This window comes from Anser anser (genome assembly GCF_964211835.1).
Source record: "Anser anser genome assembly, chromosome: 14".
In the NCBI taxonomy this organism is placed as follows: Eukaryota; Metazoa; Chordata; class Aves; order Anseriformes; family Anatidae; genus Anser; species Anser anser.
In genome coordinates, this window is record NC_139735.1 from 12331904 (window position 1) to 12347367 (window position 15464).

The following is a 15464-nucleotide window of genomic DNA, read 5'->3' on the forward strand; positions in this document are numbered from 1 at the left end:
AGCACCCATTTTTATTTTTCCAAATTCTGGGAGGGTTTTTTTATTACATGGTTCCTTGACTGAGGTATTGTAATGGGGGTACGTATCCGTTACCATGAGATGTGGCCACTGGTGCCTGGAGGGAAAGAGTGGGTTCTAGGGTTTTGCCAGAACGCCTCTTGCTGGTCTTGTGAGCACGGAGCATAAGAAGTGGTGGAGCAGCTGGGCCCGGAAGGGTGATGATCAGTAGCACAAAGTCTGGTTGGATGCCAGGAAATCTTGGTGTACATCATGGGTCAACAGTGTTTGCATTCCTGTTTACCATCCTTATAAATAGTCTTGATGATGGGACAGAGTGTAACCCCTTGTAAGCTGGCAGGTGCCATAAAATGGGAGTGTGTGGGGAGGAGGTGTCAGTGTTGGCTACAGCAAAGGGTGTTGCTGTCATTGAAAGAACCAGGAGAAAAGGGCTGACAGGGGCCTCATGGCATTCCTCAAGGAGAGGTGCAAAGTCCTTTAGTGAGCAGGAACAATCACATGTTCCAGGAAAACAGATGGTGGAAAAGGCCCTGAGGGTCCCAGTTGACACCAAGTTGAACCTGAGCCAGCAGCATGCCCTTCTCATAAAGAAGGCTAATGATGTCACAGGTTGCATCAGCAGAGTATCGTGAGCAGGTCAACAGACTATCTTGTGCTGGTCAGGGGAAGTCATCCTTCCCCTCTGTTCACCACCGGTGATGCCAGACCCTGTCTACTGTTTTAGAGTTGGAAGGGATCTAGCTCATGACACTTAGGTTTTTGTTTTTTTTCCTGGAGAGTAAATTTGCACTTGTAATTGGCCTCACAAATGACCCTCTAACAGGAAGTCAGATGTATGTTTTTCTTCACTGCTCCAAAATAAATAAATTAAAAAAAATACAATAAAAAGCAAGAAACTAAAGTTTCCATCCTTCAGGCAGTATGTTTCATCTCGGACAGTATCTTTTCTGAAGTGCTTCATTAGTAAGGTTTGGCTCTTTAAATTGGCTTGTGAAGTTCTTTGTCTCGTTAAGTTCTTTGGCTCCTTAAATTCTTTGTCCTGCTTGTTAGGGAACGATGTGGACCTCATCCTGTCCTTTTTCTGGGATGTAACACAAGGGTGAGATTGGGCAGACAAAGATCATTCTCACGCCAATGCAGCTTGGCCATCCTTCATTAAAAGCAAAGCAAGTCACGCTCATGTATTGCACTTTAGCCATGCCCCCATGTCAGCAGGGAAAGGATGGTGTGAGTCCTGTGTATCAATGCAGCACAAGTGCTGCTCTCTTTCTTAGCTGGGTCCTGGATCTCCCTGCCTGAGATGTGTGGGCGCTGTGTGTATTTGTGATGTGTGCTCCTCCAGCTTGGCAAGCAAGAGAGGTGCTTAGACTGAGTGCTGTCATCTCCAGGGGATGGAAATAACGTGCACAGTCAGAGATCCCTGTGGTTTAGAAAAGGATGGTTGGCTGTCTCTTGGGGATTGCCTCAAAGCTCTAGAAGCACTCATGATGCTGGGAATGAGTGTAAATATAAAGTACTGTGAACTTCTGTTTCCCTGGATTCTAAGGTAAGTGAATGACGACTCTGTCCCTAGACAAATACGGTCTCCCAGTTTTATCCCATCATTCTCCTTCCCATTTCCTGTAGGTTCTCCATCTGACGAGAGAGCAGTCATGACATGAGTTTTAATGGTATTAATTCCATAGTTTTAGAAAGATTTCATACTCCTTTTGTCCCTTTTCCTGTATGAGTTGTGTTTGAGCATTGTGTTACCTATTCCCCTGAAGAAGGACTGTCACCACCTGCAGAAGAACAGGTTATTGGAACAACGGTGGTATGGCACTGAACAATTGGAAAAGCTCAGGCTGCTTTGCACTGCATTCATAAGCCGCATGACCGTCAAGCAGGACACGCTTTCCTCTAAAGGTGACCTGGAAAGAACCCCCGAGCGCAATTCCTGCCACAATAAAAAGGCTGCTGCTGTTGGGAGAGTCCTTGTAGCGATGTTGTTTGCAGGCAAGCTCTGTGAGCACGCCGGCGTTTGGCCAAGGCTGAGAGTCGGCGGCCAGGAGCGCGTCCCGTCCCGGAGCAGTCCCGCCGCGGGCCGCAGGGTGGTGCTCCTGGCCAAGGCGGCGGCGAGCGGCTGCGAGCCGGGAGGAGCCGAGCCCAGTACAACGCGGAGCAGCGCAGCCGGGAGGCGGCGGCGAGCGGTCCTCCGCGCCGAACAGCGCAGCAGCCGCTGGCGGTCCCGGACGGCCGCGCTGCGGGCCGCCAGCCGGCCTCGGCGAGAGGGAGAGAGGGAGGCCGCGAGGGAGGGCGCCCGCCCGCCCCGCCGCGCTGCTGCCGGGCGCCGCTTCCCGCGGAGGACTGCGGCAGACGGAGGGTGTCCGCCGCCCCGCCATGGCGTCTGCAAGGCAAGTGCTTTGTCTGTGTGCTTTGCTGTGCGTGCCGCGCGTTCGCTGCGAGCCCATCCGCTACTCCGTAGCCGAGGAGGGGGAGAGCGGCTCCGTGGTGGCCAACGTGGCGGAGGACGCGGGGCTGACCCCGGCGCAGCTCTCGGCTCGCCGGGCACGCATTGCCTCACCGGCCGGCCGGCAACACTTTCGCTTAGAGCGCGCCACCGGCCGCCTCGTCCTGGCGGAGCGGCTCGATCGCGAGGAGATGTGCGGCCGCTCGCTTACCTGCACGCTCGCCTTCGAGCTCCTGCTCGAAAACCCGCTGCAGTTCTTTCGGGTCGAGGTGGCCGTGGAGGACGTCAACGACCACTCGCCGGTCTTTCCCGAGGAACGAGTCACTTTTCAGATCCCGGAAAGGGGCGACCCTGGCTCACGTTTCCCCGTGGAGGCAGCTCAGGACCTGGACGTTGGCAGCAACAGCATCCAGGCTTACAGCATCGCTCCTGAGAACGAATATTTTAGTGTCTCTTTCGGGACTCACAGTGACGATGAGAAGTATGTCGACTTGGTCTTAGATCAAACACTGGACAGAGAGGCACATTCAGAGTTGCTTTTCAGTCTCATTGCTACAGACGGTGGCTCTCCACCTAGGAGCGGGACCACCCAAATTCACATCATAGTTCTAGATGTAAATGACAATGCTCCCACCTTCACACAGAAGCATTACATTGGACGTGTTTTGGAAAATGCCCCAATAGGTTCTGTGATTCTCAGCATTGTTGCAATGGATCCAGATGTGGGACTGAATGGTGACATCTCCTACAGGTTCAGCAATGTTCTTGGGGACAGCCAGTTGCCTTTCACAATTGATCCCATGAGTGGTGAAATTCGAGTCACAAAGCCCCTGGACTTCGAGGCCACACAGAGATATGAGCTCATTGTGAGGGCGACTGATGGTGGGGGCCTCTCAGCACTCTGCAAGGTTTTGGTGGAGGTGGTGGATGTGAATGACAATGCACCGGAGCTGGTGGTCAGTTCCTTCAGCAGCCCCCTCCCTGAGAATGCAGAGCCTGGAACAGTGGTCGCCCTCTTTGCTGTGAGAGACCGGGATTCTGGTGTGAATGGGGAGATCACCTGTGCCCTTGAAGACCAGCTCTCCTTCTCCCTGAGGCCAGCCTATAAGAATTACTATGAGCTGGTGACCGTGAGCACATTGGACCGGGAGGAGACAGCTCAGTACCTTCTGGTCATCACAGTGGCAGATGCAGGTTCTCCTCCTCTCACCACCACCCAGACCTTCACGGTGGACATCTCCGATGTCAACGACAATGCTCCTGTCTTCAACCAGACATCGTATACCATGTATGTGCGAGAGAACAATATCCCTGCAGTGCTTGTTGGGGCTGTCAGTGCAGTGGACTCAGACGCAGGACCCAATGCCAAGGTGATCTATTCCCTGGGGCCAGTGCAACCCACAGAGCAGGACCTCTGCTCCTGCATCTCCGTGAACTCAGAGAACGGACATGTGTTTGTGCTGCGTCCACTGGACTATGAGCAGGTGAGGCAGCTTGAGGTGCTGGTGAGTGCCACCGATGCGGGGTCCCCTCCCCTCAGCACCAACGTCACTGTCCGCCTCGTCGTGGTGGACGAGAACGACAATGCCCCAGTGGTGTTGCACCCTGCTCAGGACAGCAGCCCACCATCGAGTGAGCTTGTGCCAGCCTCGTCCAAGGTGGGGGACCTGGTCACCAAAGTGGTGGCCGTTGATGCCGACTCTGGTCAGAACTCGTGGCTTTCCTTCCACCTTCTAAGGGCCACAGATCCTGGGCTGTTTGCTGTGGGTACCCAAAATGGAGAGGTGCGGCTGAGGAGGCCAGTGACAGAGAGGGATGCCATGAAGCAGAAGCTTGAAGTGCTGGTGCGTGACAATGGGAGGCCACCACTGTCGGCCACTGCAGCACTGAGTGTACTACTCCTCAACGGCATCTTGCAGGAACACCTGCCACAGCAGGAGGTGGCCGTGCAGGATGAAGACAGCTCCCTGACAATCTATTTAATCATTTCACTGGTCTTTGTCTCCGTCCTCTTCCTCACATCTGTCTCAGCCTTTGTTGCTTGCAAGGTGTGCAAGAGAAAGGATCTGAAAGGAGGGCACGTGCTGTATGGCCCAGGCAACTTGCAGAGCAGTCTGGCTGATGGGGCTGCTGCTGGGACCCTGCCCCACACCTATTGCTACGAGATCAACCTCACCACAGGCTCGGGCAACAGCGAGTTCAAGTTCCTGAGGCCCATCCTCCCCAACCTGCCACCACAGCACTCTGGCACAGGCAGGGGTGTTGATGACACGGAGGATTTCCCACCAGTCCCTAACTCCATGGGGGATGGAGCCTTGGACATCTCTGGTCCACCATCTGTTGGACACTTTAATGGGCTTCCCTTTAACTAGGTCTGAGTCCACGCAGTGAAAGGCTTCATGCCTTGGAGGTGGAAGGGATCTGGCTTATGATATTCAGTCTTGTTCCCTGGAGATTAAATCTGCATTTGTAATTGACTTCACAAGTGACCCTCTAACACTAAGTCAGATGTGTGTTTTTCTTCATCCCTCTAAAAAGATTAGAAATAAAAAAATATAAGAGAACTAAGGCCTTTCTCCTCATGCAATGATGTGTTTCAGATCTAATACTGAGTTCTCCAAAGTGCTTCATGAGTAAGGTTTGATGGAGACTCCCTGGCTAAGTGCTTGTCATTAGGAAAAACCTTAACTGTCACCCTGTTTTATTCTGTGCTGAAACACAATGGTTGGGCAGATGACAGTGCAGTATAGCCCTTCTCTCTTGTCTGCAAATTAAGGAAGGCTTTAGCCCTGTGTTTCACTGAAGTGCAAGTGCTCCTCTCTTTCTTTGCTGAGTCCTGGATCTCTCTGTGTGAGACGTGAGCACCAAGTGTTTTTGCACTGTGTGGTCTTCCACCTTGGTTGGCATGAACCATGTTTTATACAGAGTTCCGCCGTCTCATCCTCTCCAGGACACAGCAAAAATGTGCAGAGCCAGACTTTGCAGTGGTCCATCTGCTTGGGATTGACTCAAAACTATAGCAGCACTAAAGATTCCGGCGCAGACTCTAAGTATACAGAGCTTTGACCATGATAGTTGTGTTTGGGTGTATAGCAAGGCATCTTGATGCATTGTCTCATAGGACCTTTGTCTACAAGGCAGAACAAAGATAGACTTTAAAAAGGAATATCCATTTTTGTATCATTGTTTTCATTCTTGCTTACCGCAGTTCCTCAATTGCAGTGAAGTGCTATCATGGTATGGTTTTCCAGATTTTTGTTAGAATGCTTAATTTTTTCCTTTTTCCCTTTCTCCTTTGGCTGCCTATTTAAACATTGTCTTACCAATTCCCCTTAAGAAGGACTGACACCCAACCTGTAACAATGGGTTGTTGGAAAGAATGTGATATGGGATTGGATACATAAACACCATCATGTTCTGTTGTGCTGCATTATACACTGTATCATTTTTATGCTGGTATACCCTTGTATGTAAAAGTGAAATGAAATGAAATGAAATGAAATGAAATAAATGAAATGAAATGAAATGAAATGAAATGAAATGAAATGAAATGAATGCCTGAGTGCCATTCTGGCAAGAAAAAGGATGCTGTTGTGGAGAGTCTTTGTAGTAGTGTTCTTTGCAGGAAAGCTCTGTAAAGGATCCAGGGTTTCTCTAAAGTCTGGGTACTTTTTTATGTATTATATATATTTGTACTTGGTTCCTTGGTGGAGGTATTTTTTTGAGGGCATGTGTCCTCCACCTGAAGAAGTGACCTCTAGTGCCTGAAGGAAAAGGGTGGGCACCAGGGATTTGCTAGAAGGCCTCCTGTGGGTCTTGTGAGCACTGAGCATAAGTGGCTGAACAGCTGGGCCCAGTAGAGTGGTGGTCAATGGAACAAAGTCCTGTTGGATGCTGGGAAGTCTTGTCATACCCCATTGATCAATACTGAATGCATTGTTTAATGTGTGTGGGATTTGCTGCTCCACCTGGATCCATACAAGTCCATGGGTTTGGATGGGATTCGTCTCAGGGTGCTCAGAGAGCTGACTGACATCATCATGGGACTTCTCTCAATTATTTTTCAATGTTCTTGGGAATCTGGAGAGGTCCCAGTTGACTGGAAGATGGCAAATGTTGTACCAGTTTTCAAGAAGGGCAAGAAAGAAGACCCTGGAAACTACAGGCCTGTTAGTCTCACGTCAGCGCCTGGTAAAATTATGGAGATTATCCTGGGAGTTATTGAATCACACCTGGGGGACAATGTAGTCATTGGTCCCAGCCAACATGGGTTCATGAGGGTTAGGTCCTGTTTAACAAACTTGATTTCCTTTTATTATAAGATCACCCATCTAGTTGATCAAGGGAAACCAGCTGATGTAATATTTTTGGATTTCAGTAAAGATTTTGACACAGTTTCCATTAGGATCCTACTGGACAAAATGTCCAGCATACAGCTAGACAAAAACATCATATGATGGATGAATAATTATCTAATGGGTAGAGCTCAAAGGGTTATGGTAAATGGGGCTGCATCAGGCCAGTGGCCGGTCACCAGTGGGGTCCCCCAGGGCTCCATTTTAGGGCCAGTTCTCTTCAATGTTTTAATAAACAATTTGGATGGAGGACTAGAAGGTGTTTTGAGCAAATTTGCTGATGTTACTAAACTGGGAGGAGTTGTTGACTCTGTTGAGGGTGGAAAGGGCTTGCAGAGAGATCTGGACACATTGGAGAGCTGGGCAATCACCAACCACATGAGGTTTAACAAGAGCAAGTGCTGGATCCTGCATCTGGGAAGGGGCAACCCTGTCTATGCGTACAGGCTGGGTGACGAGACACTGGAGAGCAGCCCTGCAGAGAGGGATCAGGGGTTTTGGTTGAATGCAAGCTGAATACGAGCCAGCAGTGTGCCCTGGCAGCCAGGAGGGCCAACCGTATCGTGGGATGCATGAAGCATGGCATTGCTTGTTGGTCAAGGAAAGTGATTGTCCCACTCCACTCTGCACTGCTGCAGCCTCACCTTGAGTACTGTGTGCAGTTCTGGGCACTGCATTCCAAAAAGCATGTGAAACTATTGGAGAGTGTCCAGAGAAGGGCTACTAAGATGGTGAAGGGCCTAGAGGAGAAGAGGTACGAAGAGCGGTTGAGGTCACTTGGCCTGTTCAGCCTGGAACAGTAGAGGCTTAGGGGAGACCTCATTGCGGTCTACAGCTTCCTCACGAGGGGGAGTGAAGGGGCAGGCGCTGATCTATTCTCTTTAGTGACCAGTGACAGGACCCAAGGGAATGGTGTCAAGCTGTGGCAGGGGAGGTTCAGGCTGGATATCAGGAAGAGGTGCTTCAGGGAGGGTTGTTGTGTGCTGGAACATTCTCCCCAGGGATGTAGTGATGGCATCAAACCAGTTGGAGTTTAAGAAGCATTTGGGCTGTGCTCTTAGTCACATGGTCTGAATTTTTGTTTAGACCTATGTGGAGCCAGGAGTTGGACTCGATGATCCATATGGGTTTCTTCCCACTTGGGATATTCTATGATTCCATGATGAACATCCTTATAAATAATCTTGATGATGGGACAGAGTGTACCCCCCGTAAGTCAACAGGTTCTGTAAAACGGGAGTGTGGATGGGGTAGAGAAGTGTTGACTACAGCAGAAGGTGTTGCTGTCATCAAAAGGACCAGGAGAACCTGGAGAAATGGGCTGACAGGACCCTCATGGATTTCCACAAGGAGAGGTGCAAAGTCCTTCGCTTGGGGAGGAACAATCCCATGTTCCAGGAAAGCAGCCTGGTGGAAAAGGCTCTGGGGGTCCCATTGGATATAAAGTTGCAAATGTGCCAGCAGCATGCCCTTGCCATAAAGAAGGCTAATGATGGTTGAATCAGCAGACTATCTTGAACAGGTCAAGGGAATATCTCGAGCAGTCCAAGGGAAGTCGTACTTCCCCTCTGTTCACCACTGGTGAGGAAATACCCTGTCTAGTGTTTTAGAGCTGGAAGTGATCTAGCTCACGACCCTTACCCTTGTTTCATGGAGACTAAACCCGCACTTGTAATTGGCCTTGCAAATAAACCTCTAAAAATGTCAGATATATGTTTTCCTCCACCCCTCCAAAATAATTAAATAAATAAATGAATTGAAAGAAACTAAAATCTCCATCCTTCACACAATGATGTTTCAGCTCAGGTGGGGTCTTTCCTGAAGTGAGTAGAATTTGGCTCTTCAAATTGGCTCGTTAAGTTCTTTTTCTCGTTAAATTCTTTGGCTCCTTAAATTCTTTGTCCTGCTTGTTAGGGAGCACTGTGGACCCCACCCTGTCATTTCTGGGATGTAACACAAGGGTGAGATTGGGCAGACAAAGATCATTCTCACGCCAATGCCGCTTGGCCATCCTGCCTTAAAAGCAAAGCAAGTCACGCACATGTAATGCACTTTAGCCATGTTCCCATGTCAGCAGGGAAAGGATGGTGTGAGTCCTGTGTGTCAATGCAGCACAAGTGCTGCTCTCTTTCTTAGCTGGGTCCTGGATCTCCCTGCCTGAGATGTGTGGGCGCTGTGTGTATTTGTGATGTGTGCTCCTCCAGCTTGGCAAGCAAGAGAGGTGCTTAGACTGAGTGCTGTCATCTCCAGGGGACAGAAAAAACGTGTACAACTAGAGATCCCTGTAGTTTAGAAAAGGATGGTTGGCTGTATCCTGGGGATAGCCTCAAAACTGTAGAACCATTCATGATGCGTGGATCGACAGTAACTATAAAGCACTGTGAACTTCTGTTGGTCTGGATTCTAAGGTAAATATACGACGACTCTGTCCCTAGAGAAACTTACATATGGTCTCCCAGTTTTGTCCCATCGCTTTCAGTCCCACTTGCTCTAGCTTCTCCATGAGATGAGAGTGCAGTCATGACATGATTTTTTCATGGTTTCACAGTTTTAGAAAGCTCTCCTTCTCCTTTTTCCCTTTCCCTTTTCCTGTATGAGCTGTGTTGGAGCATTGTGTTACCTATTCCCCTGAAGAAGGACTGTCACCACAGGAAGAAGAACAGGTGAACACGTTGTTGGAACAACGGTGGTATGGCACTGAACAATTGGAAAAGCTCAGGCTGCTTTGCACTGCATTCATAAGCCGCATGACTGACAAGCAGGACACTCTTTCCTGTAAAGGTGACATGGAAAGAGCACCCGAGCGCAATTCCTGCCACAATAAAAAGGCTGCTGCTGTTGGGAGAGTCCTTGTAGCGATGTTGATTGCAGGCAAGCTCTGTGAGCACGCCGGCGTTCGGCAAAGGCTGAGAGTCGGCGGCCAGGAGCGCGTCCCGTCCCGGAGCAGTCCCGCCGCGGGCCGCAGGGTGGTGCTCCTGGCCAAGGCGGCGGCGAGCGGCTGCGAGCCGGGAGGAGCCGAGCCCAGTACAACGCGGAGCAGCGCAGCCGGGAGGCGGCGGCGAGCGGTCCTCCGCGCCGAACAGCGCAGCAGCCGCTGGCGGTCCCGGACGGCCGCGCTGCGGGCCGCCAGCCGGCCTCGGCGAGAGGGAGAGAGGGAGGCCGCGAGGGAGGGCGCCCGCCCGCCCCGCCGCGCTGCTGCCGGGCGCCGCTTCCCGCGGAGGACTGCGGCAGACGGAGGGTGTCCGCCGCCCCGCCATGGCGTCTGCAAGGCAAGTGCTTTGTCTGTGTGCTTTGCTGTGCGTGCCGCGCGTTCGCTGCGAGCCCATCCGCTACTCCGTAGCCGAGGAGGGGGAGAGCGGCTCCGTGGTGGCCAACGTGGCGGAGGACGCGGGGCTGACCCCGGCGCAGCTCTCGGCTCGCCGGGCACGCATTGCCTCACCGGCCGGCCGGCAACACTTTCGCTTAGAGCGCGCCACCGGCCGCCTCGTCCTGGCGGAGCGGCTCGATCGCGAGGAGATGTGCGGCCGCTCGCTTACCTGCACGCTCGCCTTCGAGCTCCTGCTCGAAAACCCGCTGCAGTTCTTTCGGGTCGAGGTGGCCGTGGAGGACGTCAACGACCACTCGCCGGTCTTTCCCGAGGAACGAGTCACTTTTCAGATCCTGGAAACCAGCGACCCTGGCTCACGTTTCCCCGTGGAGGCAGCTCAGGACCTGGACGTTGGCAGCAACAGCATCCAAACTTACAGCATCGCTCCCGAGAACGAGTACTTCAGTGTTTCTATTCGGAAACGGAGTGAGGTTGACATGCACGTCGAACTGGTATTGGAAAAGCCTCTAGACAGAGAGGAGCAGCCAGAGTTGCTTTTCAGTCTCATTGCTACAGACGGTGGCTCTCCACCTAGGAGCGGGACCACCCAAATCCACATCGTAGTTCTGGATGTAAATGACAATGCTCCCATCTTTACTCAGGACGTGTATGTTGGTCAGGTTTTGGAAAGTGCCCCAGCGGGCTCTGTGGTTCTCAGAGTTGTAGCCACAGATGCAGATGTGGGACTTAATGGTAACATCTCCTACAGGTTCAGCAATGTTCTTGGGGACAGCCAGTTGCCTTTCACAATTGACAGCATGAGTGGTGAAATTCGAGTCACAAAGCCCCTGGATTTTGAGGCCACACAGAAATATGAGCTCAGTGTGCGGGCAACTGATGGTGGGGACCTCTCAGCACTCTGCAAGGTGTTGGTGGAGGTGGTGGATGTGAATGACAATGCGCCAGAGCTGGTGGTCAGTTCCTTCAGCAGCCCCCTCCCTGAGAACGCAGAGCCTGGAACAGTGGTCGCCCTCTTTGCTGTGAGAGACCGGGATTCTGGTGTGAATGGGGAGATCACCTGTGCCCTTGAAGACCAGCTCTCCTTCTCCCTGAGGCCAGCCTATAGGAATTACTATGAGCTGGTGACCGTGAGCACATTGGACCGGGAGGAGACAGCTCAGTACCTTCTGGTCGCCACAGCGGAAGACACAGGTTCTCCTCCTCTCACCACCACCCAGACCTTCACGGTGGACGTCTCCGATGTCAATGACAATGCCCCTGTCTTCAACCAGACATCATACACCATGTATGTGCGAGAGAACAATATCCCTGCAGTGCTTGTTGGGGCTGTCAGTGCAGTGGACTCAGATGCAGGACCCAATGCCAAGGTGATCTATTCCCTGGGGCCTGTGCACCCCACAGAGCAGGACCCCTGCTCCTGCATCTCCGTGAACTCAGAGAACGGGCATGTGTTTGTGCTGCGTCCACTGGACTATGAGCAGGTGAGGCAGCTTGAGGTGCTGGTGAGTGCTACTGATGGGGGATCCCCTCCCCTCAGCACCAATGTCACCGTCCGCCTCCTCGTGGTGGACGAGAACGACAATGCCCCAGTGGTGTTGCACCCTGCTCAGGACAGCAGCCCACCATCCAGTGAGCTTGTGCCAGCCTCATCCGAGGTGGGGGACCTGGTCACCAAAGTGGTGGCCGTTGATGCCGACTCTGGTCAGAACTCCTGGCTTTCCTTCCACCTTCTGAGGGCCACAGATCCTGGGCTGTTTGCTGTGGGTACCCAAAATGGGGAGATACATCTGAGGAGGCCAGTGACAGAGAGGGATGCCATGAAGCAGAAGCTTGAAGTGCTGGTGCGTGACAATGGGAGGCCACCACTGTCGGCCACTGCAGCACTGAGCGTACTCCTCCTCAACAGCCTCTCACAGGAACACCTGCCACAGCAGGAGGTGGCCGTGCAGGATGAAGACAGCTCCCTGACAATCTATTTAATCATTTCACTGGTCTTTGTCTCCGTCCTCTTCCTCACATCTGTCACAGCCTTTGTTGCTTGCAAGGTGTGCAAGAGAAAGGAGCTGAAAGGAGGGCATGTGCTGTATGGCACGGGCAACTTGCAGAGCAGTCTGGCTGATGGGGCTGCTGCTGGGACCCTGCCCCACACCTATTGCTATGAGATCAACCTCACCACAGGCTCAGGCAACAGCGAGTTCAAGTTCCTGAGGCCCATCCTCCCCAGCCTGCTGCCAGAGCTTTCTGGCACAGGCAGGGGTGTTGATGACACAGAGGATTTCCCACCAGTCCCTAACTCCATGGGGGATGGATCCCTGGACATCTCTGGTCCACCATCTGTTGGACACTTTAATGGGCTTCCCTTTAACTAGGTCTGAGTCCACGCAGTGAAAGGCTTCATGCCTTGGAGCTGGAAGGGATCTGGTTTATGATATTCAGTCTTGTTTCCTGGAGATTAAATCTGCATTTGTAATTGACTTTACAACTGACCCTCTAACACTAAGTCAGATATATGTTTTTCTTCACCCTTCCAAAAAGATTAAAAATAAGAAAAATATCAGAAAACTATGGCCTTTCTCCTCATGGAATGATATGATTCAGCTCTGATATTGGCTTTTCCAAACTGCTTCATGAGTAACGTTTGTTCCAGACTCCCTGGCTAAGTGCTTTTAATTAGGGAAAACCTTGACTGTCACCCTGTCTTATTCTGCGCTGAAACACAATGTTGTGGTTGGGCAGATGACAGCGCAGTATAGCCCTCCTCCCTTGTCTGCAAGGCAAGAAAAGCATTAGCCCTGTGTTTCACTGCGATGCAAGTGCTACTGTCTTTGCTGAGTCCTGGATCTCTCTGTGTGAGACGTGAGCACCATGTATTTTTGTACTGCATTTTCTTCCACCTCCATTGGCAAGAAGCATGCTTTGTACTGAGTTCCACAGTCTCATCTTAACCACGGCAAAGCAAAAACGTGCAGGGCCAGACATTTCAGTGGTCCATCTGCTTGGGATTGACTCAAAACTATAGCAGCACTAAGTATTCCAACGTAGACTGTAATTATACAGGGCTTTGACTGTGATCATTGTGTTTGGGTGGATTGAAATTCAAGTCGACACATTGCCTCAGAGGACCTTTTTCTGCAGGTGGAACCAAGATAAACTTTAAAAAGGAAAACCCATTTTGGTATCATTGTTTTCATTCTTGCTTACCGCGGCTCCTCAATTGCAGTGAATTGCTATCATGGCATATTTTTCCAGGTTTTCATTAGAATGCTTAAATTTTCCTTTTTTCCCTTTCTCCTTTGGCTGTATGTTTGAGCATTGTCTTACCAATTCCCCTTAAGAAGGACTGACACCCAACCTATAACAATGGGTTGTTGGAAGGAAGTTGTTATTGGACTGGATATTTAAACACCCTCATGTTATGTTGTGCTGCGTTATACACCGTATCATTTTTAATCCAGGATATCCTTGTCTGTAAATATGGAATAAAATGAGTGCCCGTGTGCCATTCTGGCGATAGAAAGGATGCTGTTGAGGAGAGAGTCTTTGTAGTAATATTATTTCCAGGAAAGCTCTGTAAAGCACCCATTTTTATTTTTCCAAATTCTGGGAGGGTTTTTTATTACATGGTTCCTTGATTGAGGTATTGTAATGGGGGTACGTATCCGTTACCATGAGATGCGGCCACTGGTGCCTGGTGGAGAAGGCCCTGAGGGTCCCAGTTGACACCAAGTTGAACCTGAGCCAGCAGCATGCCCCTGCCATAAAGAAGGCTAATGATGTCTCAGGTTGCATCAGCAGAGTATCGTGAGCAGGTCAACAGACTATCATGTGCTGGTCAGGGGAAGTCATCCTTCCCCTCTGTTCACCACCGGTGATGCCAGACCCTGTCTAGTGTTTTAGAGCTGGAAGGGATCTAGCTCATGACACTTAGGTGTTTTTTTTTTGTTTTTTTTTTTTTTTTCCTGGAGAGTAAATTTGCACTTGTAATTGGCCTCGCAAATGACCCTCTAACAGGAAGTCAGATGTATGTTTTTCTTCACGGCTCCAAAATAAATAAATTAAAACAAATACAATAAAAAGCAAGAAACTAAAGTTTCCATCCTTCAGGCAGTATGTTTCATCTCGGACAGTATCTTTTCTGAAGTGCTTCATTAGTAAGGTTTGGCTCTTTAAATTGGCTCGTGCAGTTCTTTGTCTCGTTAAATTCTTTGGCTCCTTAAATTCTTTGTTCTCCTTGTTAGGGAACGATGTGGACCCCATCCTGTCCTTTTTCTGGGATGTAACACAAGGGTGAGATTGGGCAGACAAAGATCATTCTCACGCCAATGCAGCTTGGCCATCCTTCATTAAAAGCAAAGCAAGTCACACTCATGTAATGCACTTTAGCCATGCCCCCATGTCCGCAGGGAAAGGATGGTGTGAGTCCTGTGTGTCAATGCAGCACAAGTGCTGCTCTCTTTCTTAGCTGGGTCCTGGATCTCCCTGCCTGAGATGTGTGGGCGCTGTGTGCATTTGTGATGTGTGCTCCTCCAGCTTGGCCAGCAAGAGAGGTGCTTAGACTGAGTGCTGTCATCTCCAGGGGACAGAAAAAACGTGCACAACCAGAGATCCCTGTGGTTTAGAAAAGGATGGTTGGCTGTCTCTTGGGGATTGCTTCAAAGCTCTAGAAGCACTCATGATGCTGGGAATGAGTGTAAATATAAAGCACTGTGAACTTCTGTTTGCCTGGATTCTAAGGTAAATGAATGACGACTCTGTCCCTAGACAAATACGGTCTCCCAGTTTTATCACACCATTCTCCTTCCCATTTCCTGTAGGTTCTCCATCTGATGAGAGTGCAGTCCTGACATGATTTTTCAAGGTTTTAATTCCATAGTTTTAGAAAGATTTCATACTCCTTTTTCCCTTTCTCTTTTCCTGTATGAGTTGTGTTTCAGCCATGTGTTACCTATTCCCCTGAAGGACTGTCACCACAGGAAGAAGAACAGGTGAACACGTTGTTGGAACAACGGTGGTATGGCACTGAACAATTGGAAAAGCTCAGGCTGCTTTGCACTGCATTCATAAGCCGCATGACTGACAAGCAGGACACGCTTTCCTGTAAAGGTGACATGGAAAGAGCACCCGAGCGCAATTCCTGCCACAATAAAAAGGCTGCTGCTGTTGGGAGAGTCCTTGTAGCGATGTTGATTGCAGGCAAGCTCTGTGAGCACGCCGGCGTTTGGCCAAGGCTGAGAGTCGGCGGCCAGGAGCGCGTCCCGTCCCGGAGCAGTCCCGCCGCGGGCCGCAGGGTGGTGCTCCTGGCCAAGGCGGCGGC

General features: G+C 50.7%; 2 protein-coding genes across 2 annotated transcripts; both read left to right on the forward strand.

Annotated features, from left to right (window-relative positions):
* Positions 1 to 71: 71 nt before the first annotated feature.
* Positions 72 to 6065, forward strand: LOC310881535 (protocadherin beta-15-like). The gene has a single exon (XM_083798975.1). It carries the CDS (start codon positions 2398 to 2400, stop codon positions 4837 to 4839), a length of 2442 nt encoding a protein of 813 aa, XP_083655101.1. The 5' UTR covers positions 72 to 2397; the 3' UTR covers positions 4840 to 6065.
* A 143-nt stretch (positions 6066 to 6208) lies between these two features.
* On the forward strand, positions 6209 to 14653 carry LOC310881538 (protocadherin beta-4-like). Its single transcript, XM_083798978.1, has one exon. The coding sequence runs from the start codon at positions 10078 to 10080 to the stop codon at positions 12517 to 12519; it is 2442 nt and encodes an 813-aa protein (XP_083655104.1). The 5' UTR covers positions 6209 to 10077; the 3' UTR covers positions 12520 to 14653.
* The last annotated feature ends 811 nt before the right edge of the window (positions 14654 to 15464 follow it).